At 45.9% G+C, this 27,991-nt stretch overlaps 1 protein-coding gene across 1 annotated transcript; it reads right to left on the reverse strand.

Moving 5' to 3' along the window:
* Positions 1-1,778: 1,778 nt before the first annotated feature.
* On the reverse strand, positions 1,779-27,881 carry LOC119354388 (E3 ubiquitin protein ligase RIN2-like). The gene is made up of 12 exons (XM_037621121.1): positions 27,450-27,881; positions 26,139-26,216; positions 17,597-17,683; positions 17,403-17,524; positions 11,151-11,247; positions 10,857-10,962; positions 10,101-10,258; positions 9,867-10,004; positions 9,721-9,788; positions 3,323-3,514; positions 2,249-2,606; positions 1,779-2,160 (listed from the first exon to the last, which is right to left on the reverse strand). Exons 1-12 carry the CDS (start codon positions 27,660-27,662, stop codon positions 2,101-2,103), a joined length of 1,677 nt encoding a protein of 558 aa, XP_037477018.1. The 5' UTR covers positions 27,663-27,881; the 3' UTR covers positions 1,779-2,100.
* Positions 27,882-27,991: the final 110 nt, after the last annotated feature.

Genomic DNA, 27,991 nt, shown 5'->3' on the forward strand with positions numbered 1-27,991 from the left:
TTCAACAAGACTTTTGAGTTGGAGCCTGATGCAGATGGAGTAGGAATTGGAGTTGTTCTATCTCAAGAAAGGAAGCACATTGCTTTCTTTAGTGAGAAGTTAAGCAAAACAAGGCAGAAGTGGAGTACATATCAGCAAGAATTGTAGGAAGTTTTCGAGCTTTAATAACTTGGGGAGTCCTTTTCCTACTAGGCAGAAGTGGTCAACAGATTCTCTAAAATGTCTCATTCCATTCCATGTATAAAGATAATGGATGATCATCATGTGGCAAACTTATTCTTTCGAGAAGTAGTCAGACTTCATGGAGTTTTAAGGTCCACCATCTCAGACCATGATAGGAAGTTTATTACTACATTTTGGCTCACTTTGTGGAAGCAAATCACCATTGAATTAAAAAAAATCAGGCACCGCCCATCCACAAACAAATGGACAAACAGAACTGGTGAACAAAGGGAAACCGATATATTGCATTTGTGGAGAAAGAAAGGGACAATGAAATTTGGCTTTATCTCTTACAAAGTTCTCCTACATTAACTTCAAGCATTTATCCACATGAAGGAGTCCTTTTCCATTGTCTGCACTAAAGTTACAGCACATGTGGTGACCTGGTGAAGCTACCATCAATGGGAAACTCAAAATCAGCAAGATATTTGAAGAAATTTGTGGTGCTCTAGAAGCACTAAACCGGAAATATAAACAACTTGTTGACTGCAAAAGGAGTCTGAAATCATTCCATGTTGGTGATAAGGCGATGGTCTACCCAGAAAAAAAGAGGTTGTCTTTACGTGTTAAAGGGAAGCTTAGGCAGCGAAGGCATGTGCCCTTCTCTAGTATGAGGAAAGTAAATGATAATGTTTATGTGATAGACCTTCTAAGCAACATGGGTATATCCACACATTATCAATGTTGCGGACTTGACTCTCTACTGCCCAAAAGAAGCCCTCTATGAAGATAACTCGAGGTCGAGTTTCAAACAATTAGGGGAGAATGATGAGGAAAAGAAAAATAAAATCATATGTCAAATCTATTTAGCTACTTCTAGATACTTCTACTCTAGTCTAGTTTTTTTCCTTAATCTTAAGTAATGTTTTCTAGAGTATTTTAGCTATAAGCAGAAGTGAATTGTAAAGACTTTTCAAAGCCTTATAAATAGTGGTCCTCACCCCTAGTTTATAACCAAACGATGTACCAACTACCTATAAGGTCTTGTACAATGGAAGGTGCTTAGGGGAGGTGCTTAGAGAAATAAACCAGGCTTTTCTAAAGCACCGGTGCTTATTTGTATAGGATAGACGCTTAACTAAGCGTTTCTCCTATAGAAATAGGCACCGGTGCTTCAGAAAAACCCGATTTATTTTTCGAAGCATCTCCCATTGTACAAGGCCTAATAGACCTTAGTGTGTTTGCGTAAGATCTTAAGCTCTATAATTTTGGATTGAACTCCTACCACATCGGCCTATTTCTGCCTCGAGCAATACCTAGCACGACAAGTAGTTCCTTCAACACTTTGCCATACACTTCGTAACAGCAAGGTGTAGTTGCTCCTCCACAACCTTATGCTACTTCGAGAAAGAATTCTGACAAGCAATTCCAAGGCAGCCAAACATATTGGTGATGAAATTCGTAAATGAATTCCACAAGTTCTTACCCAAATGATGGATGCCAAACGAGTTGTGAAGGAAATTGGAGAATGGAGAAAAAAAGGGAGTCATCATCCAATTCGCTCCGATGACCTAGGCATGGTTCAGGGGTAAAAGCAACTTCGTGATTCATGATAATAAAAAAAAAAGCAGCTTCACCATTTTCTTGACACAGGCCATTCAAGGTATCTTTTGGGAGCTTCCCAACACAAGTTACCTATGGTAATTTTATTTCGGTGGTAGCACTTGCATCTTTCTACATACACTAACCTACAGCATATTGAGCATAATGTTGTACAGCTATGACTACTATACAAAGCTGGCGCATTTTATCCATATGGAACGAAATAGACCAAAACAACCCAGTGCTTTAACATGCAGGCTCATCTTTAACTATACAAACTTTTCATATATAAACTTATAGCCAGTAAATATCATCATTAAATGTTGTATTGCTCTATCATTGCATCAGCAGAAGATTATTCACAGTGGCATTCACATTATTCGTTCTCATCAGGTCCTGCAACAAGGTTGAAAAGGAAAAAACATTAGTGCATACTAGCGTCTAGAGAAATTACAACAAGAGGCTAGCAAAAACAGAAACGTACTTCAATAATTAGCTCGTCAGGCATATGGGGTAAAACTTCCCGTACTCTATCTACCATGGTATTAACCCGCGACATGCTTCCATTAATTGTTCCTGCCGTGCCTCGGAACCGCAAGCTAGCAGAAGCCACATCAGGCCTCGAGGAAGATGATGGAACAATTGAAGGGCCTGCCATTGACTCAGGCCACAGATTCCAGGTGGCATCTGCATGCCCATAATTATCAGTCACAGAAGCGAACTGCCTCATCATCATCTGAACTCCACTAAGCCCCACGGATCTCACTGCACTAGAGGAACTGGGGTCATCCACCCCAGGGCTCGACCACGGTGGTGCCCAGCGAGAATCAAGACCCGCACCTCTGCGACAACAAACACAAACACATTAAGGAATCAAATATCAACAACTCTGTAGTCACATAAATTGAATGGAAAACTGCACTTCTGCCATCATTGATGAACCATGTCTTCTGGGTGTTGAGTTAACATGTTAATAAAACAGCTAAGAGTTCTACACCTGAGCATTTTATTTACTTCCTCTGATCCAAAATAAATGTCATGGTTTTAGTTTTGCGTGACACTTATTTTGGATCGGAGGGAGTACAAAACTTATGTTAACTTACTGCTGGTGTTCTAATTTTCGAAGTACTCCCTCCGTCCCAAAATAAGTGACTCAAGTTTATACTAACTTTGTACTAAAGCTAGTATAAAGTTGAGTCACTTATTTTGGGACGGAGGGAGTACATCTATATTCAACTGCACATATGCTAAATCAGAAGTCTTTAAGCAACCAGATTCCAGCAGAACTTCCAATAACCAGTGTCAACTGGCCAGTTACTAAGAAACTGAGATTTTGAAACTAGAACACCATTACTCTTGAGTGCGTGCTAACTTTGAAGAGGGTCGATGCAGGGAATTAAAGAACCACATATTGCACTACTTTACTGAGTTTTGAGGGCTAATTTCGAAATGACGTTATTATATCAGAAATCTATCTAATACTTACGAAAATTAGAGAAGCAATCTGGAGTCTGGTGAAGTGCCACAGATATAGAACATCGTAAGTTTTTATGCATACCTCCAAACACCATCTGAAGGATCCTGCTGTTCAGGAACCCTTTGCTGATTTAATCCCATATTTAGCTGTTCCGAAATTAGCTGAACATTTGCTACCTCTGCTGTTGTTGACCTAGAATGTCCTTGAGCTGAAAGAAAGAGTGGCCTTCGACAAGTTGGACAAGAGTAACCCTCCATTAATCCTTGATCCAACCTACCCATAGCAACAATATGAGTAAAATAAAACAAGGAGCAAATGTCCTACATACATTTGATGGTAAAGACACTTAAGCTTTTAATAATTTACTAAGCAGATCAACAGAGGGGCACTCAAACATGACTTCAGTAATTGATCCTTGAAGATGAAATGTCCATGATTTGTTCGCTATGCACCGGTAAGTAATACTGAGTCCATTAACAAATATAACATGTTCTAACTTTTTGGTGATTTATAGACCCATTTTAGTGTGTTCGTTCACTCATTTCAGTCCGTATGTAGTCCATATTGAAATATCGGAAACATCTTATATTTATGAACGGATGAAGTATCAAATAAGGACATGCATATGGTGTTCATTGACTTGGAGAAGGCCTACAATAAGATGTCGCGGAATGTCATGTGGTGGGCGTTGGAGAAACACATAGTCCTAACAAAGTACATTACCCTCATCAAGGACATGTACGATAATGTTGTGACAAGTGTTCGAACAAATGGTGGCGACACTGATGACTTCTTGATTAAAATAGGACTGCACCAATGGTCAGCTTTGAGCCTTTATCCTTTTGCTTTGGTGATGGATGAGGTCACAAGGGATATACAAGGAGATATCTCATGGTGCATGCTCTTTGCGGATGATGTGGTGCTAGTCGATGATAGTCAGACGGGGTTAACAGAAAGTTAGAGCTATGGAGACAAACCTTGGAATCGAAAGGTTTTATGCTTAGTAAAACTAAAACTGAGTACATGAGGTGTGGTTTCAGTAGTACTAGTACTACTAGGCACAAGGAGGAGGTTAGCCTTGATGGGCAGGTGGTACCTCAGAAGAACAACTTTCGATATTTGGGGCTATGGGGATATCGATGAAGATGTGAATCATCGAATCAAAACTAGATGGATGAAGTGGCGCCAAGCTTCTGGAGTTCTCTGTGACAAGAGAGTGGCACAAAAGCTAAAAGGCAGGTTCTATAGGAGATTCGACCCGCAATGTTGTATGGCACTGAGTGTTGGCCGACTAAAAGGCGACATGTTCAATTGTTAGGTGTAGCCGAGATGTGCATGTTGAGATGGATGTCTGGCCACACAAGGATCGGGTCAGGAATGATGATATACAGGATAGAGTTGGGGTAGCACCGATTGAAGAGAAGCTTGTCCAACATCGTCGGAGATGGTTTGGGAATATTCAGCGTAGGCCTCCAAAAGCTCTAGTGCATAGCGGACGGCTAAAGCGTGCTGATAATGTCAAGAGAGATCAGGGTAGACCAAACTTGACATGGGAGGAGTCTGTAAAGAGATATCTGAAGGACTGGAGTATCACCAAAGAACTAGCCATGGGCAGGGGTGCGTGGTGTTAGTTATATTCTAGCCTATATATTTTCCGCGTTGTATGAGGGGTTTCTTGCATATTTACCACCTATACATGTATATATATTGGCTATTGGCCATTGACCCTCGGGGAATACAAGTTGCATATTTCCTAACATGATAGTAGAGCTAGGTCTTTTTTAGCACGCGCAACTCATGCTTGAATCCTGCCCATCGCTCCGCCGCCATCCTCTCTTGGCTGCTGACGCTGCTGCTCGTTCTTCCCGATGGCTGATCTACCTCCATCGGCCCCGTCTACCAGGTCTTGCCGCGTTCGGACGACGCTTCTACAGGCCTGCGCTACTTGCTCCACCCAACGGCCCATCTACAGGCCAACTTCCAGATCACAGCAGAGCCGCCCACCTCATCTAAGTCAGGCCATTGTTGCAACTCTTCGCTCAGGCCGCCCCTCGGCTGAAGGATGACGCCACCACGCTCCTCACGATTGGTCCCCACTGCCTGATCCCGATCAAACCAAACTGCTACTGGATCCCACCGCCGGCTGCTCCATCCGTCAGCTCGCTCCACTTCACCGCACCCTACAAATCGGGTCATCGTCCTGCCCTCCAGATTGGGTCAACGCTCCGCAGGGCTGCATCCGCGTCTGCGTCGCCCATCCTGCAGGTGCTTCCGCTGGATAAGGTCACGGTCATGACGTCACAGCCGTGACCTGCCACGTTCGCTGGCCTGTTGTGCCCAGCAATCATTGATTGCTGATTTGCTTGCTAGTCATCCCTGCCGGTCACAGGCATTGCTAACTGCATCTTCATCATCGGTTCCAGGGGAAGACCAAAGATCTTGCGCGGTAGGTCCGCCAGAAAAACTCAAGAGAGAAAGAAGTCTCATTAATCTCTTCATGCTCGTTCCAAGTTCAAAGTACCTTTTGGCCAAAGTTTGAATCAAGGCGCCGGCCTCTTCTATTGGGACTGATTCTGCTGATTGTCTTCTAGAAAAAAAATGGTGTCTCCGGCTTGTCCTTCTATGATCTTCGACGGTGCTCCCTGTATTGATCTCGTCTTGCACATGCATCGTCTTTCGATGCTTGGTGCTCGTCCGCCTGTGACGTTGTTCCCTTTGGCGTTTTCTTTAGTTTGTGTTGGTCGCTCTCCTACAACTACTCTCGCGACTTCCGCACATGGTGAACGCCGCTCTACACCCATTCCTCTCGCGACTTTCACCGGTGATTGTCACTCTACACCGACTCCTCTTGCGACTTTCACTGGCTGTGCTGGTGCATATGACTCCACAAACTACACCTCGCACACGTGCCTTCCCATGACGCTTGGGGATTGTCTGCATGCGCCCTTAGACTTTACGGACGGTACTAGTCATGCTTCACCGCCACATCTAGCGGCCACGGGTGGTGGTGGCTGCTCCTCTCCCGGTGCTACTGTGTCGACTACTTTAGTTTTGTACTTCACTGAGGAGATTGCGCGACTTCACGCCCTACTGATTGCCTCTGGCTCTATTGTCGGGTGCATCTACGTCGACCTCTTTCCTTGAGCCCCTCTTTCCTTGAGCCCCTGACTAAGCAGGAAATTGTGTGACTTCAATGCCTGCTAGCTCCATCTTCTGGTTCTCCATCGACAGGTTCTGCTGGTTATGCTATTGACTCTTCTAGCATTGTGAGACCAACATCTATGGATTTTTTTATACTGGAGCATCTTTCATATGACTCATGATCCATCCACTTTGTCCTCTATTCGACCTCTCAATTCTCATGTTCATGTTCTTACTGCGGATGGTACCTCTCGGTCAATGGTCGAGGCATTCTTAGCACTTCATCCTTTCATGTTCCTGATGTTGCTCGTATTCCTCGACTTACCATGCAGCTCATGTTCGATAGTCAGATTGTTGACTCTGGTTGTCGGGTCATTCTCAACTTTGACTCGGTCTCTATTCTAGACCGCCATACTGATGCTCTCCTTGTTGTTGGCCCCCGGCACCGTGACTCCCAGGGCCTCTGGGAGCTTGACTGGCTTCACCTTTTCCTCCGCTTGCTCTCCTTGTTGCTGGCCCCCGGCACCGTGACTCCCAGGGCCTCTGGGAGCTTGACTGGCTTCACCTTCCATCCGCTGCCACTGTCGACAGTCTCTCCCCCTCCGTTGCCTTGTCTACCAGCTCTTTTCAGCAGTGGCATCATCGCCTTGGTCACTTGTGTGGCTCTCGTCTCTCATCCTTGGTTCAACTTGGTCTTCTTGGATCCTCCAGCGGTGTGTCTTTAGACTGCTAGGGTTGTCGGCTTGGTAAACAGGTCGAGTTACCTTATCCTCATAGCGACACTGTATCTCAGCATCCTTTCGACCTTGTTCACTCTCATGTCTGGGGTCCAGTTCCTTTTACCTCGAAAGGGGGTCGTCGCTACTATATTTATCTTTATAGATGATTTCTCTCGCCACACCTGGATATATTTCATGTCTTCTCATAGTGAGGTCTTATCTATCTATATGTGTTTTGCTGCCATGGTTCACACTCAGTTCTCTACGCATGTTTGTGTGTTTCGTGTTGATTCTGTTGGAAAGTATACTCCAAGATGTTGCGTGGAGTTCTTGCTAAGTAGGGTACTCTTGCTCAGTTTGCTTGTCCTGGTGCTCATGGTTGGAATGGCATGGCTGAGCACAGGCATCATCACCTTCTTGAGACGGCTCGTGCGATGATGATCGTCGCCTCTCTTCCGCCTCACTTTTGGGTCGAGGCTGTCTCCACTTCCACCTATCTCGTCAACCTTCAGTCGTCCACTGCTCTGCAAGGTGGCGTTCCTTTCGAGCGTCTCTTTGGTTGTCCCCCCGCATCCATCTTCCTTGACATTTTCAGTAGAGGATATATCCTCCCTCACTTTTCCTGACACACCTATCACTCCTGTCGAGCCCTTGCTCGTCCGTCCTATTGCCCCTGCTTCTCCGATTGTTGCAGATCCAACGCCACCATCTCCCATGGTCTCCTCGCCTGGCTTGTCACCGGATTCTGCACCTTCGTCCCCGATATCTTCTCTGTCACCTTCGCCTATCTCGATGAATCCTCCTCGTATTCTTCCATATTTTCCTTAGTATTATACTTGTCGTCCGCGTAATGTGGATACATCTACTGAAGTGTCATCTTTCTCGTCTCATCCTACTTATGGCTTGCATCCTCGCACCGCTTCGCCTATTGATCGCCTTGGTTTTCCACGCGTTGGTGCTGCTGTTCTTGAGCCGACTTCTTATCGTCAAGTTGTTATTCATGCCAAATGGCAATTTGCGATGGCAGTGGAGCTTGTTGCTCTTGAGCGCACCGGCACGTGGGATCTTGTTTCTCTTCCTCCCGGTATTCGTCCCATGATTTGTAAGTGGGATCTTAGTGAACAGTTTCTTATGTCTGATCTTGGCCCTCTGCTACTTTCTTGGGATCAAGGTCTCTTCTACCTCTGATGGCTTTTCTATTTCCCAAGAAAAGTATATCCAGGATCTTCTTGCTCATGCTGCTCTTACTGATGAGCGCACTGTTGAGACTCCCATGGAGCTCAATGTTCACCTCTGTGATACTACTGATGACCCCTTGCCTGATCTGTCACGTTATTGTCAACTTGTTGGGAGTCTTGTCTATTTTGCTGGGAGTCTTGTCTATCTAGCTGTCACTCGTCCGGATATCTCCTATCCGGTCCATATTCTGAGTCAGTTTGTCTCCGCTCCCACTTCGGTTCACTATAGTCACCTCCTTCGTGTTCTTCCATATCTTCAAGGCATGATCTTTCACCGCCTGTTCTTTCCTCGCTCCGGTTCCTTACAGCTTCGGGCCTATTTGAATGCTACGTGGGCTAGTGATCCCTCGGATCGTCGTTTACTTTCTGCTTACTGTGTTCTTCTTGGTGGTTCAATCATTGCCTGGAAGACGAAGTAGAGTGCAGTTTCGCGTTGTGCAAAGGTTGAGTTACGAGTTATGGCTCTTTCGACGGCAGAGGTGACTTGGTTACAGTGGTTACTTCAGGACTTTGGTGTTTCTGTCACTACACCTACTCTGCTCTTGTCTAACAGGTGCTATTAGCATGAGCTCACCAAGCATATTGGTTCTATGTGTGCGCTGGTGCGTAGGATCAAGTTATTGCTCTTGAGTATGTGCCCTGCGAGTTACAGTTGGCAGATTTCTTTATGAAGACCCAGACTAGAGCGCAGCATGGCTTCTATCTCTCCAAACTGAGTGTTGTTTATCCACCATGAGTTTGAGGGGGGGTGTTAGAGTTATATTCTACTCCCTCCGTTTCTAAATATAAGTCTTTTTAGAGATTTCAATACAAACTACATACGGATGTATATAGACATATTTTAGAGTATAGATTCACTCATCTTGCTCCGTATGTAGTCCCTCATTGGAATCTTTAAAAAGACTTACATTTAGGAACGGAGGGAGTAGCCTATATATTTTCCCTGTTGTATGAGGGGTTTCCTGCATGTTTACCACCTGTACATGTATACATATTGGCCATTGGCCCTCAGGGAATACAAGTTGCATATTTCCTAACACATGGAAGCTAGCTATCCATATGCCAGAACCATGAGTTGGTTGCGAGATCTTATGGGTTTCAGCTCTAGCCTACCCCAACTTGTTTGGGACTAAAGGCTTTGTTGTTGTTGCTGACGAAGTATCAAATAAACTCCTTTACGGATTCCATTATAGAAAGTTCCAGTTGACAGCAAAATCAGGAATTCAGGACACTAGTCTCATAGTTTAGTTCGGAATTCAAGTAACTAAATGACATGGACATATGGAAGAGTACACTGATAACTACAGCCTTTAACTCAAAAGATTTTTTACTAGCAATCAAGCATCAATTGGCAACACACTAAAAGCAATTAAGGGCATACCAAGATCGCAAGCAAGGTAGATGAAATAGATGGTCGCAAGGCAACTTTTTAGCTCGAGCCATTGGTCCCTGTGAGTTGCAGCAAAAAATTCAGATACACAAGTAGTCAAGGACGACAGAGTTTCTGAAGATCTAGAAAACTGTTACCCGGCAGATGGCACACTCATCATCATATGTGCAGATCTCATCGTATTTAGCATCTGGGAGTGCTCCATCGAGCGAACGGAGTGCCTTTCTTAACTTAATGTAGGTCTTAATCCTCTTCAAAAATGAAACTACAAGAGCCTGCATATGATAAAAGACACATCAGTACATATTAAATAACTTCCATGAAAGTAACACAGTTTATCAACAGTTGCCAATAGGTGATGTCTGCCTTACACGCAAGTTCAACAGGAGGACTGCGTCGACCAGGTGAAACGCCATACCACGGAGCCAAAAGATCATCGAATAATGACCAAGTGACATCAACAAGCTTATCAGGTCAATGACAAAACCAAAATTCCTTATAAGTTGGCCTCTCCATTCAGAAAATGAACCTGCAGATGTGAAGCATGATTACATCCTGGTAGCAAAGTCAAAAGAGTTCAAGAAAAGTTTGCACAGGAGCTTAGTAAGTCTTGCTCCTGAAACATAGTCCCAACAGAAGATAAAGCGCAGCCTACAGATACACCAAAGCAATAAGTAGTGACATGTGTGACTGAAAATGATGTTTGTGTAACTCCCTGGTCAAGAAGAGTCATTCTGGCCATACTTGCACTCCCTCCGTCCAGAATACTTGTCGGAGAAATGGATGTATCTAGACGTATTCTAGTTCTAGATACATCCATTTTTATCCATTTCTCCGACAAGTATTTCTAGACGGAGGGAGTACAATCTAATGAAATTATAATGTTTATGAACTAATTTCTTAGACAAATGTACACACACTATTTTAATGGCCAAGATAAATATTCACAAAGATGTTACTGGTCAAAGTTAAATAGTTTGACTGTAAGCATGGATATCACTTTTGTAACCAGATGTCCTGCTTGTGTGCCTCAATATTACTATCATTGAGATGGTAAACACAAAAACTGTACATGCACAACATAAGAGTTATATATCAACAATGAGTTTAGCTGAGGAGCTTATCACCTGCTGCTTGTTTATAAGTTTTTTGGAAATCAAGATAGTCCACACCACTGTCCATCAGATGTCGCTGCCAAATGTCAAACAACTGAAATCCATGCACCATGATAGACTGCCAAGAAGGAGAGCTATTTCAGAGAAGTCATCAAGAGATTCAGAAGTAATGACTATGCACGGGTAAACATTCATTTTTTTTTCTAGTTAACAACTTAATATTCATAATGGCAGTGCAGCAAAAAATATAAGTAAACTGGAAGTCAATGAGTCACAAATACCCCTCACAATATTGGTTCAAATTACCTGCAGTGACTCAAAGGCAATACTAAGTGGCTCAAATAACATAAGCCAAAATAACGTAGAATTGCATGAACTGCAGAACCCTACACAAAGCTTCATCCTGGAGAAGTTAGATAAAAATAACTAGTGAGTTCTCTGAACAGAAACAGCACCATACTTCTGTTATGAACAGAGCTTGTTGTATTGCACAACCCGAAGCACCTAATACATATATAAGTAAAAGGACTGAAGGAGACATCCTTACTCTAGACCAATAGAAAAAGACCATAACCCACATACCAACCCCCTCCCCCTCTTCTTAAATGTCAAACATATGCAGTAGCATTGCATTTGGAAAAGTAAGATACTAAAGACAGATAAACAGCTGCAGTCCAAGTCTTCATAGCGCCATCAAACCTGTCAAATCAAACCAGAGAGAGAGGCACAGCAGCAAAGAGCATAGCACATGAGGAAAGCAAAACTGCAATGCGGCATCACAAGGGCCTCTACAATAAAGGACCATGCAGCAAATGGAAAGAGGCCATGCTCATCCAATATAAAGAATGGACCAGGACCAGAAAAAACGGAGGCTGAATGACCAAGGCTTTTGTGTACTCGTATGGCATGGACCAACACGACAGAGTGATGGACATGGATGGATGTAACATAAGCAATACACTGAAGAGACTGACTCAAGAAGGGATACTAGCTAGAAGTAGCAGCAGCCAGCAAGCACTCAGCCAAAACAGCAAGAACAGCACACCATCGGCCAGCACAATAGCACTCGGCCCAACACCACCAGTCCAACAACAGCACCGAACCAGCACCAAACTAGTAACCCATGGACTAAGTAATGTGGCACCCGCCCACAAAGCCATCATGAATGAAGCTGAACGGAGCATAAGTCTGCGGCAAGGAATCTGCAGCTGCATATCCATTCATGGAATGGCAGAGGTAGTCAGGCAATAATAGAGGAGGTCAGCGGCGCTGAATGAAGACTTGCACTGCAGAGAGGATCAGCATGTCAGATCCAGAGCTCGCCTGAACCTGAAACTACTGTCAACGTTGCCTTCCGTTTTGTCAGTTATTGGACAGCCAAGATGATTGCAGGGCCCATTTACCTGAAACTATTCAGTTTCACCTGTTGTCACTAGTTATTGTTACCGTTTCACTTGTCGAGTAACTAGCTCAGCAGTATATAAGCGTGGGGCGTGCGCTGTGTTAGCCATTCATTGATCATTATCCTGTAAGGACAAAATTACAGTATAGCAATACAAGTCGGGGTCTCTCTCTTCCGAGGCGAACCCTAGACACAATTTCACTTTCGTGTTCCATTTCTCATGATTTCACCAATCTGAGTAAAATAGGGATCTGCCAAATCGTATTCAGAGCTAGGTTAATCCTTGGAGGTGTCTTGGCAGAACACGATCACCTATGGGGCCAATTGGCCCCTTGTGGTTCGGCAAGGGGGAGGGGCACGTTGCACAAAGAGCGGAGACCGTAAGGCAGCACGGCAATGGTGACGTGGTGGTTTTTACCCAGGTTCGGGCCGCTGCTAAGCGTAAAACCCTACTCCTGCTTTGGTGGATTGGATGGAGGACCGTGACGAACACGCAGCGCTCCAGCCCGGCAAGGTCGCCTCGGGGAGAGCAGCTACGCGCGTAAGAGTGTACAAGGGTCCGAATCCTATTTTAGGTCGCCATGGCCCTCCTTTTATAGGCTAAGGGGTTACCACAGTGACAAATCAGTCATTATACACTGATTAGATAGCAAATAGTGCTATCATATCTAACTCTGCAGACAGGACAAGGCGCATTAAATGCACCGCTTAGTGTCACGTCGTGGATGTAGCCTGGCAAGCCTTGCCGCGTCATTTTAGCTGTCTCTGGCCTTGTCTGCCTGACACGCCTCTGGACGGGTGTCATGCAGGGTGAATCTTCTCCCCAAATGGCTGCCACGTGCCAAATGACAGCCACTTAATCACTTGGGGGCTCGACACCGCACTGATAAGTGACTTGCGTCGTTGTGCGATGGAGCGGTGGTGCCTTGGCGGGGCGGTCCGCCCTCGACGTCCCCGGCTTTTTAGCTTCAGGGTACTCAACTTACCAAATCATGATGTTATTGTAGGATGTGATTGGCTGGCACAGTACAGTCCCATCTCTGCGGATTTTGCAAACAACAAACTACTTCTGAACAAACCTGACAGTGGTATGATTGCAGTGGACATTTGCACCCCAGCAGAGAAACTGGAATTAATTGGAGCTCAACAGTTGAACAAATGGTTGGATCAGGTAATCTCTGGCATGATAACTCAGATGCTACTCCTTCAAAGCCATACAGAGTTCCCAACACTCAAAAAGATGAGATGGAACAACAGGTTCACAAATTACTAGCAAACAAATTAATAAGAGCTAGTCAGAGCCCTTATGCCTCGCCAGCTATAATGGTAAAGACACAACTTGGAGGCTATGCATAGATTACAGAAAAGTCAATTCTCAAAGTATGATGGGGCAAAAAAAATCCAAACTCGATCTCAGATCAGGGTACCATCAAGTGAGAATGTATGAACCTGACATTGAGATAACTGCCTTCAGAAACTATTTTGGATATTTTGAGTGTTTTGTCGATAATGTCAAGAGAGGTCGAGGTAGACCGAACTTGACATGGGAGAAGTCCGTAAAGAGGGATCTGAAGGACTGGAGTATCGACAGAGAACTAGCCATGGACAAGGGTGCATGGAAGCTTGCTATCCATGTGCCAGAACCATGAGTTGGTTGTGAGATCTTATGGGTTCACCTCTAGCCTACCCCAACTTGTTTGGGACTGAAGGCTTTGTTGCTGTTGTTGTTGTTGTAGTCATGCCATTGGCCTTATCTGATAAACCAACAACCTTCCAGGCTCTCATGAATGAGGATTTTGGCCCTTATCTAAGGAAATTTATTTTGGTCTTCTTTGATGATGTCTTAATTTACAGCAATGATATGAAGTTTCATTTGCAACATTTGGAAATAGTACTAACACTATTCATGAAGCACTCTTTAGCTGCAAAGCTCAGTAACTGTGTGTTTGCTGTTCCACAAGTGGAGTATCTTGGGCATATCATTTCTGGTGAAGCAGTATCTACATGTCCTAAAAAGATCAGTGCAATTATTGACTGACAAACACCTACCAATGTGACACAATTAAGATTTTTGGGGCTCACTGGTAATAGAAGGTTTATCCAGAACTACGGGATTATCTGTAGACCTCTCCATGAACTTTTAAAAAAGGGAAACTTCAACCGGATTGTTGTATAGCAAGAGGCTTTTGAAAAACTGAAACTGGTCATGACATCAGCACCTGTGTTGGCATTACCAAATTTGCACAACCTTTTGTACTTGAAACTGATGCCTTGGGCACAGGACTGGGAGCAGTAATCATGCAAAATGGAAAACCAATTGCATATTATAGCTCTACCCTCTGCCCAGGAAACTGTTATGGCCGGTTTAGCTAGGCCCACCGGGCAATCTTAGCCCACAAGTTATCTTAGGTTAATTCTTCTGCAAGTTATCTAGGTTATAAATATAGGCTGTAAGACTCTTTTTGGAATTAAGCAATAAGAAGATTATTATCTCTATTGCCCGGCTCCCAGAGGAGCCGGAACCCTAGCCGCCTTTAACCCTAGCCGCCGCCGCCATCTCCCTCCTCTTCCGCGACGGCGCTCAACCGCCGGCGCGGCCGCTCATCGCCTCGCCCAGCTCCCTCCTTCCCCTACTGCTTACGCCCCAGGCCTGGTAGGGTACAAGTTCCTACCAGAAACGCTGCCATGTCAGCTTGTGAAAAAGAAGCTCTTGGAACTATAGAAGCTCTAAAGAGATGGAGACACTACTTGTGGAGCAATAAACTGATAATCAGGACAGATCAACAAAACCTACAGTATATCACAGAGCAAAGGATTACGTAAGGTATCCAGCACAAGCTCATGCTCAAACTTCTGGAATTTGACTTCACTATGAAGTACTCCCTTCGTCCCAAAATAAGTGTCTCAACTTTGTACTAACTTTAGTGCAAAGTTGTAAATGTTGAGACACTTATATTGGGACAGAGGGAGTACAAAAAAGGAAAAGAAAAAACATCGTAGCTGATGCACTGTCCAGAATGTGCAATTCCATTTTCTCTATTCTGTTGTTACACCTTTTAGAGCAACTCCTCATTTCCCCTGCTACTGATACTAATGCTTATTCTCTACATGCTGGTGTTTTGAGATATAAAGGGAGAATTGTCATTGGCAATGATTTAGCACTACAAATAAGGCTCGTACAAGCTCTCCATTCTTCTGCTGTTGGGGTACATTCAGGAACGAGAGCAACATATCTTATTGCTTTATGCCCGGTCTCTAAGAGATCAAAATCTGAGCACCGTCACTACCCAAGGCTTTTAGATCCCTTACCTGTTCCTGATATGGCATGGACCTACAGTACAACGGATTTTGTAGAGGGGCTGCCAACATCCCAGGAAAAGTGGTTATAATGTTGGTGGTGGATAGATTAAGCAAATATGCCCATTTCATTGCTTTATGCCTTTATCCCACCCCCATACTGCTCATACTGTTGCACGAGCATTTCTGGATACAATCATCAAATTACATGGCCCTCCCAAGTTGACAAAGATAGGATCTTCACCAGCAATTTTTTGAAAGGACCTGTTTAACTCAATGGATATCCAACTAAGGTGCAGTACAGCTTATCATGCAGAGTCTGATGGTCAGACAGAACGTGTTAACCAATGTGTGGAAAACTACTTGCGTTGCATGGCTATGAATAAACCGAAGAAGTGGGCTGCTTGGTTGCCATTAGCTGAGTATTGGTATAACTCATGTTTTCATACCAGCACAAAGTTCTGCCCATTTCAGGCCTTGTATGGGTTCCCCCACCTCTGATATCTGAAATCTCTATCCCTGGGCCTATGGATGAGGAAACAACTGTGTTCCTTCAGACTAAACAAGAGACGTTGGCCCAGCTTAAGGATAACTTGCATAAAGCTCAGAATCGCATGAAGAAATATGCTAATTTAAAAAGGGTTGAGCGCCAATTGAAAGAAGGTGATACGGTCTACCTTAAAATGGAACCCTACCGCATGGCAGCATTTGGGTTGCGTGGCACCATTATACTACAGAGCAAGTTCTATGGCCTTATTAAGATACTCAAGCAAGTGGGCAAACTGGCCTATAAACTCCTGTTACCTGAAGGTGTGCAGATTCATCCGATTTTCTATGTTAGTCAGCTGAAACAGCACTTGGGACAAAAAGTGGTGCCTAGTCAAGATCTTCCCTTAATCAATTAAGTCGGATCAATTAAATATGCTCCAGCAGCAGTACTGGAAACCCGGCAAATACCACGAGATAATCTGCCGGTGGTTCAATGGCTTGTTCAATGGGAAAATCTTCCTCCAGGTGCAGGTTCTCGGGAAGATGCAGATTTCATCAAACACACCTTTCCAGCTTTCTTTCGCTCTACAGTACAAGCCTGGTTAGCGGCTGATCCAAGCGATGGCTGCAAGCCTGCAACAAGTAGCAGAAGCAGCACACTGCGGCCAACACAAGCTGCAGCAGAGGGACCAGTGCTGAGGGTGAAGCCAGTGGAGATGAAAAGAGGAGGCTGGCCAGCGAGCTAATGAAGTGGAAGATTGGATCAGCAACGGATAGGCCTTGCTGGAAAAGCAAGGCCAACAACAAGAATACCACATTGGTAGCCAGCAATGCCGGATAAGATTGGCGGGCTAAAAATCAGCACCAGCGACAGACTGGGGACCAGCGGCGACAAGATAAGGTGGTTCCCAAATCCGGCGTGGGCGCAGGTCGGCTCGACTTGAACAGGCGCCAAGCTGAGAATGAGGGATCTCAGGGATAAGGAAACCGGTGAGGCGGATGTGGCATGGAGACATCAGCCAGTTGCTACTACACAGCTACAATGGGTATGGCAGTGGGTTTGGGGTGTCAAGTCCGCCCCCTGGAGTGGAGCTCGCTCTCCAGGGACAGCTCATCGAAGAGACGAAGACGATGAGCTGCAGTGGCGACAAATGGCACTCTAGGTTTAGCTCTAATACATTGTTACGAACTGGGTTTGCTGTATTGAACAGCCAAAGGGTACAAATATATAGTACAAGGACTCAAGGACAGCCCTAGACCGACAGGGCAACACCATAATACCTTAACAAATTGGGTAAATTCATCCCCAAAAGATACTTAGATAAATTGCTATGAAGCTTGATCCATGCTGACTAACCAGGGAATATTACCATAGTAGATCAGTCGAAAGAACCAGCAACAGCGCAGAATATACACGGAGATATTTCAATGGAGTTGCTGAGGGTGACACATTGAGGCACTCAAGACGTTCTCTGGCCAATGATTGAAACATCTGGATATGACATTTATTTCAGTTAATACGATGGGTAGAATCTCAACAAGTAGATGTAATTGCACACAGTACCTTCAGTGAACAAAGAAGGACTAGCCAAGTTGACCAAAGGATTATTTGTTGAGAATTAGGAGGCACAACCAATGGGAGAAAAGTTCCCTGCAACACAAGAGAAGTCCTTGTAATTTTATTCACATTGTAGACTGCCACATGCACATAAATAACTAAAGGACGGAGTAAATTGCACATAATACAAAGTAGAGTACCACTTGTGTCCCTTTCTTTATACCACCAGGCTTCGGAAGAATAGACACTTGACAGCATTTTGGGACAAACGATATTACACTTTGCACTAGGTTCCATTACCCTCCGTTGCCACGTCCATTTCACCGCATGAGGGTTCCACAAGGCAGTGTAATGGGTTCTAAAGACCCCGCATCGCACTTGTCCCTTCTACCTCCTTTCATCATCTCCACATCGCACCCCAAATCCATACATAACCCATCAGCACACCACCTCACCACCAAGTCCTTGTGGCACTGTGCAAACATTTTCTACCCTCCACATTCTCCTCCTCTAGTCACTTTGCCCCACCACCTCTATATGCCCTTCTCTGAAAAATCGCTGCACCCCAGCTCCAAATTTTCCACGGTCCTGCAAACTAGTCCAAAAAGCAGCAACACACGGGAAGGCCTCTCGCTCACGCGCACAATGTACACAAAGTAGAGGCCTAGAGGGTTTGAACCTAGCAATTCAGCATACAAGACCAATCCTGTAGATGGCAACTTACGTATCAGGACAATTCCACACAGATGGCACAAAGGTATAATAAAGTTTTCTCCAAAAGCAGATTTTTGTCAAGATTCTCTGAGAAAATGATAATGGCTATCCACCCTAAAGCACACCTTGAATCTAATTCATCAACTTGCAACTTATCATTACAATGGTATATGTAGCTGTTATATAGTGCAATAAAAGGGCAGCCCGGTGCATGTAGCTCCCGCTTGCGCAGGGTCCGGGGAAGGGTCCGACCACTTTGGGTCTATTGTACGCAGCCTTTTCCTACATTTCTGCAAGAGGCTGTTTCCAGGACTTGAACCCGTGACCTCATGATCACAAGGCAGCAGCTTTACTACTGCGCCAAGGCTCCCCTTCTGTTATATAGTACAATCAACCGACAAATTTCTCATGCCTAGAATAAAAGGGAAAGAAAGACTCAGGGCCTGTTTAGATTACTACCAAAGTCGACCCTACCAAAAAATTGGCTTGCATGTGTAATTTGGTAACTGTTTGGATCTACGCCAAAAAATTGGCTCGCCCAGCATGCCAGCGCCCGTACGTGTAGTTCTCACCAACGTGTGGGCAAGACGAGGGAGGCTGTGACTCTGGTTGTTATGGTGGGCCTGCTCCGTGCATGCAGTTAGGATAAGTCAAATTTTTAGCTGTAACCAATCAGCGGCGCTTTTAATTCAAAGATATGCAGGCCTGTGCATGATTAGCAACTGCATACAAACAGGAATTCCATCCAAAGATATACCAACATGAAGTACACACAGCATGCCGTGTCATTCTTTTGGCGATTTTCTTCACAGTGACTGCATCTAACAACAACAACAACAACAAAGCCTTTAGTCCCAAACAAGTTGGGGTAGGCTAGAGGTGAAACCCATAAGATCTCGCAACCAACTCATGGCTCTGGCACATGGATAGCAAGCTTCCACGCACCCCTGTCCATAGCTAGCTCTTTGTCGATACTCCAATCCTTCAGGTCTCTCTTAACGGACTCCTCCCATGTCAAAATCGGTCGACCCCGCCCTCTCTTGACATTCTCCGCACGCTTTAGCCGTCCGCTATGCACTGGAGCTTCTGGAGGCCTGCGATGAATATGCCCAAACCATCTCAAACGATGTTGGACAAGCTTCTCCTCAATTGGTGCTACCCCAACTCTATCTCGTATATCATCATTCCGGACTCGATCCTTCCTCGTGTGGCCACACATCCATCTCAACATACGCATCTCCGCCACACCTAACTGTTGAACATGTCGCCTTTTAGTCGGCCAACACTCCGCGCCATACAACATTGCGGGTCGAACCGCCGTCCTGTAGAACTTGCCTTTTAGCTTTTGTGGCACTCTCTTGTCACAGAGAATGCCAGAAGCTTGGCGCCACTTCATCCATCCGGCTTTGATTCGATGGTTCACATCTTCATCAATACCCCCATCCTCCTGCAACATTGACCCCAAATACCGAAAGGTGTCCTTCCGAGGTACCACCTGGCCATCAAGGCTAACCTCCTCCTCCTCACAGCTAGTAGTACTGAAACCGCACATCATGTACTCGGTTTTAGTTCTACTAAGCCTAAACCCTTTCGATTCCAAGGTTTGTCTCCATAACTCTAACTTCCTATTTACCCCCGTCCGACTATCGTCAACTAGCACCACATCATCCGCAAAGAGCATACACCATGGGATATCTCCTTGTATACCCCTTGTGACCTCATCCATCACCAATGCAAAAAGATAAGGGCTCAAAGCTGACCCTGATGCAGTCCTATCTTAATCGGGAAGTCATCGGTGTCGACATCACTTGTTCGAACACTTGTCACAACATTATTGTACATGTCCTTGATGAGGGTAATGTACTTTGCTGGGACTTTGTGTTTCTCCAAGGCCCACCACATGACATTCCGCGGTATCTTATCATAGGCCTTCTCCAAGTCAATGAACACCATATGCAAGTCCTTCTTATGCTCCCTATATCTCTCCATAAGTTGTCGTACCAAGAAAATGGCTTCCATGGTCGACCTCCCAGGCATGAAACCAAACTGATTTTTGGTCACGCTTGTCATTCTTCTTAAGCGGTGCTCAATGACTCTCTCCCATAGCTTCATTGTATGGCTCATCAGCTTAATTCCACGGTAATTAGTACAACTCTGAACATCCCCCTTGTTCTTGAAGATTGGTACTAATATACTCCGTCTCCATTCTTCTGGCATCTTGTTTGCCCGAAAAATGAGGTTGAAAAGCTTGGTTAGCCATACTATCGCTATGTCCCCGAGACCTTTCCACACCTCAATGGGGATACAATCAGGGCCCATCGCCTTGCCTCCTTTCATCCTTTTTAAAGCCTCCTTCACCTCAGACTCCTGGATGCGCCGCACAAAACGCATGCTGGTCTCATCAAAGGAGTCATTCAGTTCAATGGTAGAACTCTCATTCTCCCCATTGAACAGCTTGTCGAAGTACTCCCCTCCTTCGTCCTTCACCAAGAGTTGGCCTGCTCCGTCCTTGATGCATTTGACTTGGCCAATATCCCTCGTCTTCCTCTCCCGGATCTTAGCCATCTTATAGATGTCCCTTTCACCTTCCTTCGTGCCTAACCGTTGGTAGAGGTCCTCATATGCCCGACCCCTTGCTTCACCAACAGCTCGCTTTGCGGCCTTCTTCGCCATCTTGTACTTCTCTATGTTGTCTGCACTCCTATCCAGGTATAGGCGTCTGAAGCAATCTTTCTTCTCTTTAAGCGCCTTCTGGACATCATCATTCCACCACCAGGTATCCTTATCTTCGCTTCTCCTTCCCCTGGACACTCCAAACTCCTCCGAGGCCACCTTACGAGTGCAAGTCGCCATCTTCATCCACACATTGTCCGCATCCCCTCCTTCCTCCCAAGGGCCCTCCTTAAATACCCTCTCCTTGAACACCTGAGCTACCTCCCCCTTGAGCTTCCACCACTTCGTTCTAGCGACCTTGGCACGCTTATCCCGCTGGACACGAATCCGAAAGCGGAAGTCAGCAACCACCAGCTTATGCTGGGGTACAACACTCTCCCCAGGTATCACCTTACAGTCTAGGCACGCACGCCTATCTTCTCTTCTCGAGAGGATGAAATCAATCTGGCTAGAGTGTTGGCCACTACTAAAAGTCATCAGATGTGATTCTCTCTTTCTAAAGAGGGTGTTAGCTACAATCATGTTGTAGGCTAGAGCAAAGCTTAAGACATCTTCTCCTTCTTGATTCCTGATGCCATAGCCAAAGCCCCCATGCGCCCCTTCAAAACCTGTGTTAGATGTACCCACGTGGCCATTGAGGTCTCCTCCTATGAAGAGCTTCTCACCAATCGGTACACTCCTAACCATGTCTTCCAAGCCTTCCCAGAACTCCCTCTTGGTGTTCTCATTGTGGCCTACTTGCGGGGCATATGCGCTGATAACATTGAGAACCAAGTCCTCAGCTACCAGCTTGACCAGGATAATCCGGTCCCCACGTCTCCTGACGTCTACCACTCCATACTTGAGGCTCTTGTTGATCAAGATGCCTACGCCATTTCTGTTTGCAGCCGTCCCCGTGTACCACAGCTTGAAGCCGGTATCCTCCACCTCCTTCGCCTTCTGTCCTCTCCATTTGGTTTCTTGGACGCAAAGGATATCAACACCTCTCCTCACTGCTGCATCAACTAGCTCCCGAAGCTTTCCTGTCAGAGACCCTACGTTCCAGCTACCTAAGCGAATCCTCCTAGGCTCGGCTAGCTTCCTTACCCTTCGCACTCGTCGAGTCAAATGCGAAGACCCTTGCTCATTTTCCACTACATCCGGGCGCCGATGTAGCGCGCCACTAAGGATGCGACGACCCGATCCTCGCTCACTTGCCACCGTATCCGGATCAAGATACGGCGCGCCACTTGGGGGGTGACGGCCCGGCCCTTGCCCATTTTCCACCACACCCGGGTTCCGATGTGGCGCGTCGCTGAGAGGGTTACGCCCCAACGAAAATCTTTTGGGTTTCATCTCCATAAGAGTGGCTGAGTTTTTACGTTGGCTCGCCAAGCCTATCACAACCCTCCTCCTTTACCCGGGCTTGGGACCGGCTATGTTGAGACAACAACAGTGACTGCATCTAAGTTTTTAGAAAAACTGCATCTAAGTATTGATATGTATTTCTTCTCAATTTTAGATAATAGATAAATTAAATATTTTTGGAACTAGTATAATAATCATGTTGGTTGGTCACAAACCAAACAAAACAACGGTCTCATTTGCCAAAATTGTGGAGGATATAACGGTCACAATCCAAACAACAACAACTGCCAAAATTTTGAGGGGGGTAGTTGGGGTTGGGGATCAAACCAAACATACCCTCAATCTGGAAAACAACCTTTCTTTGATAGACAAGTCTTTCACATCTTGGAACTTCTTTTATTTCCAAAAATAGTAAACGGATGCACGAAATTACTTGTTGTGCTGTGTTATATTTTGTTACATCTAGTTGGTGATCCCCGTGCAAGCCTTTGCGCGCTGCAAAGCCCTAGTGATCCTCATGAGCAAAACCTCCATAAATCCTTGTGGTCATGGACTACCGAAGCAATAGTATTGATTATCCTCTGGTTGTAACTGAACAGAACTCCTTGGACTCGCCAATTGATTATCCTCTGATTGTAACTGAACAGAACTCATCAGACTCTTCCAACTTTTTTTTTGGAAAGGGAAGTCATAAGGGAGTCCCCTACAACGGGTTTTTCAATAAGAACCCAAACTCCTGTCCGTGAGGACTTGAACCTGGGTGGCTGGGTTGTACATTCACTACCCCATCCAAGTGAGTTAAGCTCACTTTAGACTCTTCCAACGTGGCATCCATCTTGTACTCAGTTGACAATTCAAGTGGCTCTTGACTTCCTGGGACAAATCAGAAAAGACTTTTTTGTTGCACGCAAACTGGACACCATCCCATACACTTCCCTCCAATCTAAATCAACCATGTGATTACTCAAGTACAGGCCTTGCAAACATTTCCTTTTGTCTTACCAGAAAAACAGCCGACCGATAATTCTATTTCTACCTCATGTGTTGGTTCATGCACATACATAATTTGGCTTTGTGTGTGCGCACAACTTAGCAGCAGCTAGGGCTCTGGCCTTCTCTTCATTGACGTTCCAATTGTAAAACTGAAAAATGTGTAGAAAGTAAATTTTCTGACTTTTACTCCCTCTGTCCCATAATATAAGAGTGTTTCTTATATTATGGGACGGAGGGAGTACTTTTTTGACATCTTGAATCAGAACTGCATTAGAGCATCTCCAACAGGCGCCCAACGCGCCGCGCGGTAAAAACGGATTTGGCGCGCGCCCATCGCCTGGTTTGGCGCGGCGCGCAGCGTTTGCTCCAGCAGCCGCGCTGAAAAGCCGCGCGCACGCAGCTCCAGCAGGCGCGGTAAAATGCAGCGCGCGCTCATTCTACAATATTTTTTAAATTAAAATTACATAGATATAAAAAAGATACGAAGATATTTTACATCGGTGCAACTACTACGGCATAGATAGATAGATAGTTCGACATACATAGATAGATAGATACTACTACGGCATAGATAGATAGATAGATAGAAACTACTACGGCATACATAGATAGAAAACTACTCCAAGTCGCTATCACCACCATCATCACTCTCGTCGGTGTCGTCCGAGGTTGAGAGCCATATGTCGTCCCAACGTTCATCGTCCGACGTTGAGAGCCATATGTCGTCCCAACGTTCATCGTCCGAGGTGAAGAATGACCTCCCACCTGCGGAGACGATGTCGCACTGCTCGTTCGCCACTGCCTTCCGCTGACACCGGTCCGCCCGCTCCAAGCGGCGCCTTGCCGTCCTCTCCGCCCAGTAGGCACGCTCGGCGTCGACGTCCTTTGGGTGGCGACGGCGCCACTCCGCCATGGCTCGCTCGTCCTCTTCGGCGACGAGGAGACGGCGCTGCCGCCGAGAGTGGTCGGCACGGTCCATGTCCGTGATGAGACGCGGCGGAGGGGCGAGGCGCTGCGCCTCCTCGCGCGTGAAGACGTCCCGGAAATTCATCTGCGACCGGGGCCTCTCCAAGCGCCACGCCGCCGCGTCGTACACGCGGGCCGCCTCGCGCGCGCTCCGGAACGTCCCGAGGCCGAGCCGGACGTCGCCGGACCGTATCTCGGCGGAGTACCAGCCGTTGGGGCGCTCGCGGACGCCGCGAAAGCCCGAAGCACCCCGGCGGCGCGGCGGCATGGTGGCGCGGTGGTGGCGCAGAAAGCGGCGAAGCGGCGAGGTTGCGAGGAGGAGGGCGCGTGGCTGTTCTGTGCGCGTGGCGAAGCGCGGGACTTTATAGGCGCGCGTGAAGCGGCGCGCCAAATCTACCGCACCGCGTGCCGCTTTCTCCCCCGCGCGCGGTAACTTCCCGCCACCGCTGGAGCGCGCGGAACCAACCGGCGCGCGCGAAAAACTGCTTTTACCGCGCGGGCGCGCGTTTTGCCGCGCCTGTTGGAGATGCTCTTAGTATCGCTAGAAGTAGCCATGGCTGTATTAGCTTCTAGGCGGCACTGAATTACTCCCTCCGTCTCATAATGTAAGACGCTTTTTGACACTAGTGTAGTGTCAAAAAACGTCTTACATTATGGGAAGGAGGGAGTAGTATTTTGCTAGTAGTCATGGCTGTCACAGCTACTTGGTGGCATTAAGAAGGGAGTATCCACCTGCAGTGAGCCAATCTGAAAGGACAGAGCATGAGAGAAGGGACAGGAGACCTAGAAGACAAACCACACACCCACTAGTATCCATCCAGCCCCAAGTGCAGGTTCTTAGAGGTCACAACTATTAAGGAGTATAAGTATTGGTCTAGGTCTCCTTACATGTTAGTATTAGTCTAGATTTCCTTACCTGTACTCCAAGTTCATTGTAATATATATTCGCCCGTCGGGCTACGCAATACAGATAAGTTACTCCTCTAGCATGGTATCATGAACCCAGGTTTATGTGCTGGACACCGGAACTGGTCCATGTCTCTCCTGATCGAGTCCTCTCCCTCTCGGTCTCCATCTTATCGAATATCAGTCTCCACTTCTATCGAAAACTCTAATTGATTTTTCCCGTCATTCCTCCTTGATAGATTGATCTGGTCTCACTTCCCGATTGATTCATTTGGTCTCGCTTTCAATCTCGTAGCCAAGATCCATCCTGTGGCCACATCTCAAATGCGGCCACATTTGGGCTGCCACCTCTCGCCAACCGCCTGCATGTCATCTCACTCGGCCGACGTCCAGATTAAGGCCCCCGTGGGAACCTCTCGCTCGAGTCCTCCTTGTCTAGCAGTTCCCCGACAAAGCCTTTCTGGTCCTTTTTTATACAATCTTTGTGGCCTTTCTGGTCCTAGTTGTTTTTCTATAGGATTTATGTGGTCTCCTTTCGCATTGCTGTTAATCTATGCCAATTCTCTTGCTGCCGAGTTTATAAGTAAAATCACTTCAACAAACTGAAAGGGCCAGGCTTTCCTATGATGTATGTGTATTATTATTGGAAATGCATGAGGGCACAAGAGTATTATATGTCAGCTGCAAGTCATAGACATGTGCGATATTGCATTTAATTTCATTTCAAAAAAGTAAGCTCATTATCCAGATGCTTGAAGCTCACTGGGGCCTTAGATTGAAGATTCATCTTATCAACCATAGACTTGTTCAGAGGACTAGAGGTTTAAGCAGGCCAAATTTGTCAGCAATATTTGGGAGCAGTAAAAACACATGAATAGTTCAATGGAAGGACATGTAATAACGAGAGAGAGAGAGAGAGAGAGAGAGAGAGAGAGAGAGAGAGTATTACCTTGTAGATTACATAGTTAATGATGTGTTCCAACACTTTTCTAGTCTCTGTAGAAGTTAACCGAACAAAAAATAATGTCTGCATAGGAGAAAAGATATGTAAGTCTCAGACTGTTGTATTAGAGAAATAAGAAAGATGAGTATGTTGAATTTACAACCGAGCTACAGCACCCGAGGATATTTTATATTACTGGAGATTACTACTCCCTCCGATCCATATTAATTGTCGCTGATTTAGTACAAAGATCTAATATGCTTTCAGCTTAATTAATTAAAGGCGCCAAGAGAAGGTAGATATGGCCAGATAGCAACAGTTGCTACTTTCAAAGAATGATGATGGTCTGTTCATTTATCTTTCCTACTTCTTGGAGCACTGGGTGGCCATCGCCATAGTATGTACCATCATTTTATTTTGTTCTGTAATAGATCTAAACTTGATTTCTCCTTTAAAACTGAACTTTAAGGGAAATAGCCAAGCTGTTTACGTTGTACACTAGAGTTTCCCAGCATAGAACATGCCTTGGTTGATCTTTATGATTGAGATTCAAGATTATAACCCTGTTTTAAGATGTCTCATATTGCACAGTGTGAATATGAAGAAACTCAGTTACAACTCAGTCAGGCAGACATAAATTCCAAGTGGATAACTTCATAGAAAAATAATTAGTAATATCATTAAGATTGGGTTATTCAATAGTTTCATTGGGATTCCACCGTCATAAGCCCGCCACTACTGTTTGTTTAGCCAAGAAACCTAGCGATGTAAATAACTAAAACTCAGCAAATGCAAAATACATATGGGCTTGGCATCTAAGACCGTATATTTTAATAGAACGATTTCACTAGTATTATGAGCATAGCACAAAGTGAAATGCATTTAGTATCGTCAGCTTACATGACGACTAAACAACTCACAAACAAATGAACCTTGAGGACAGGCTCAACTAAGCATATCACAGCATCAACCCAGCTCTTGCAAGACCAGCACTTGGACTGGAGAAAAAACTTACCACACATTTCCCAGTCCCAACTATCAACATCAATCCATTGGTAAATGAAATGAGGACGAGTGACAAGCCTTTCTAAACAAAATGTACGCCCAACAAAATTGCAGCTCGAGGACCATAACATCAGGAATATGACGCAGGTTGCTAACGCAATTAGCCACCAGAAACGCAACCTACCATAATGAGCTCGGTCGATTGCCTACAACGCAGCGATGGAACCCAGTATCCGTGGCGGCATTAATCGAGCCCGGAAAACCATCCCCGAATTGATAAACAATCCTACGCTGAGCCGATTAACCAATCACCTTGAGAGCTAGGAGGAGGACGAGGAGGACGTGCGCCGCCAGATTCGCTAAGAGCGCGACGGTCACGTGCGATCGCAACGAGGTCTCGAGCCAGTCCCCGCCGCCGACATCCCCGTCCCGTGGGGCGTCGAGGAAGGACGCCGCCCACCACTGCAGCGCGGCGGCACTGGCCGCCGTGGATGCGGCGGCGACGTATAGGCAGTTCACGGCCATGCGTCGCGCTGGCGCATCGGCGTGTGGAGCCAAATCCTAACCTGGGCGAGAGCCTACTTGGTTTGGCGCGGGGGAATCGGAGCTTGCTTGGGGCTGGGGAGAATCTGACGCCGGCTTTATTCGCGCGGGGACGGAGGAGGGGAGGGGAGACGACCACCAGACGAGAGCGACGCGAGGCCGGGACGGGAAGGCGATGAGAAGGGGAGGAGGGCGGGGGAGGAGCAAAATTATTGGTAGGTCGGAAGCAATGAATAGATTAGCTTGGATTAGATTAATTTGCGCTTTGTTTGACAGAAACTGTATGCGTTTTAGCTCATTTCAAGTCTAGT

The sequence above is a fragment of the Triticum dicoccoides genome, chromosome 2A, assembly GCF_002162155.2.
Source record: "Triticum dicoccoides isolate Atlit2015 ecotype Zavitan chromosome 2A, WEW_v2.0, whole genome shotgun sequence".
Classification (NCBI taxonomy): Eukaryota; Viridiplantae; Streptophyta; class Magnoliopsida; order Poales; family Poaceae; genus Triticum; species Triticum dicoccoides.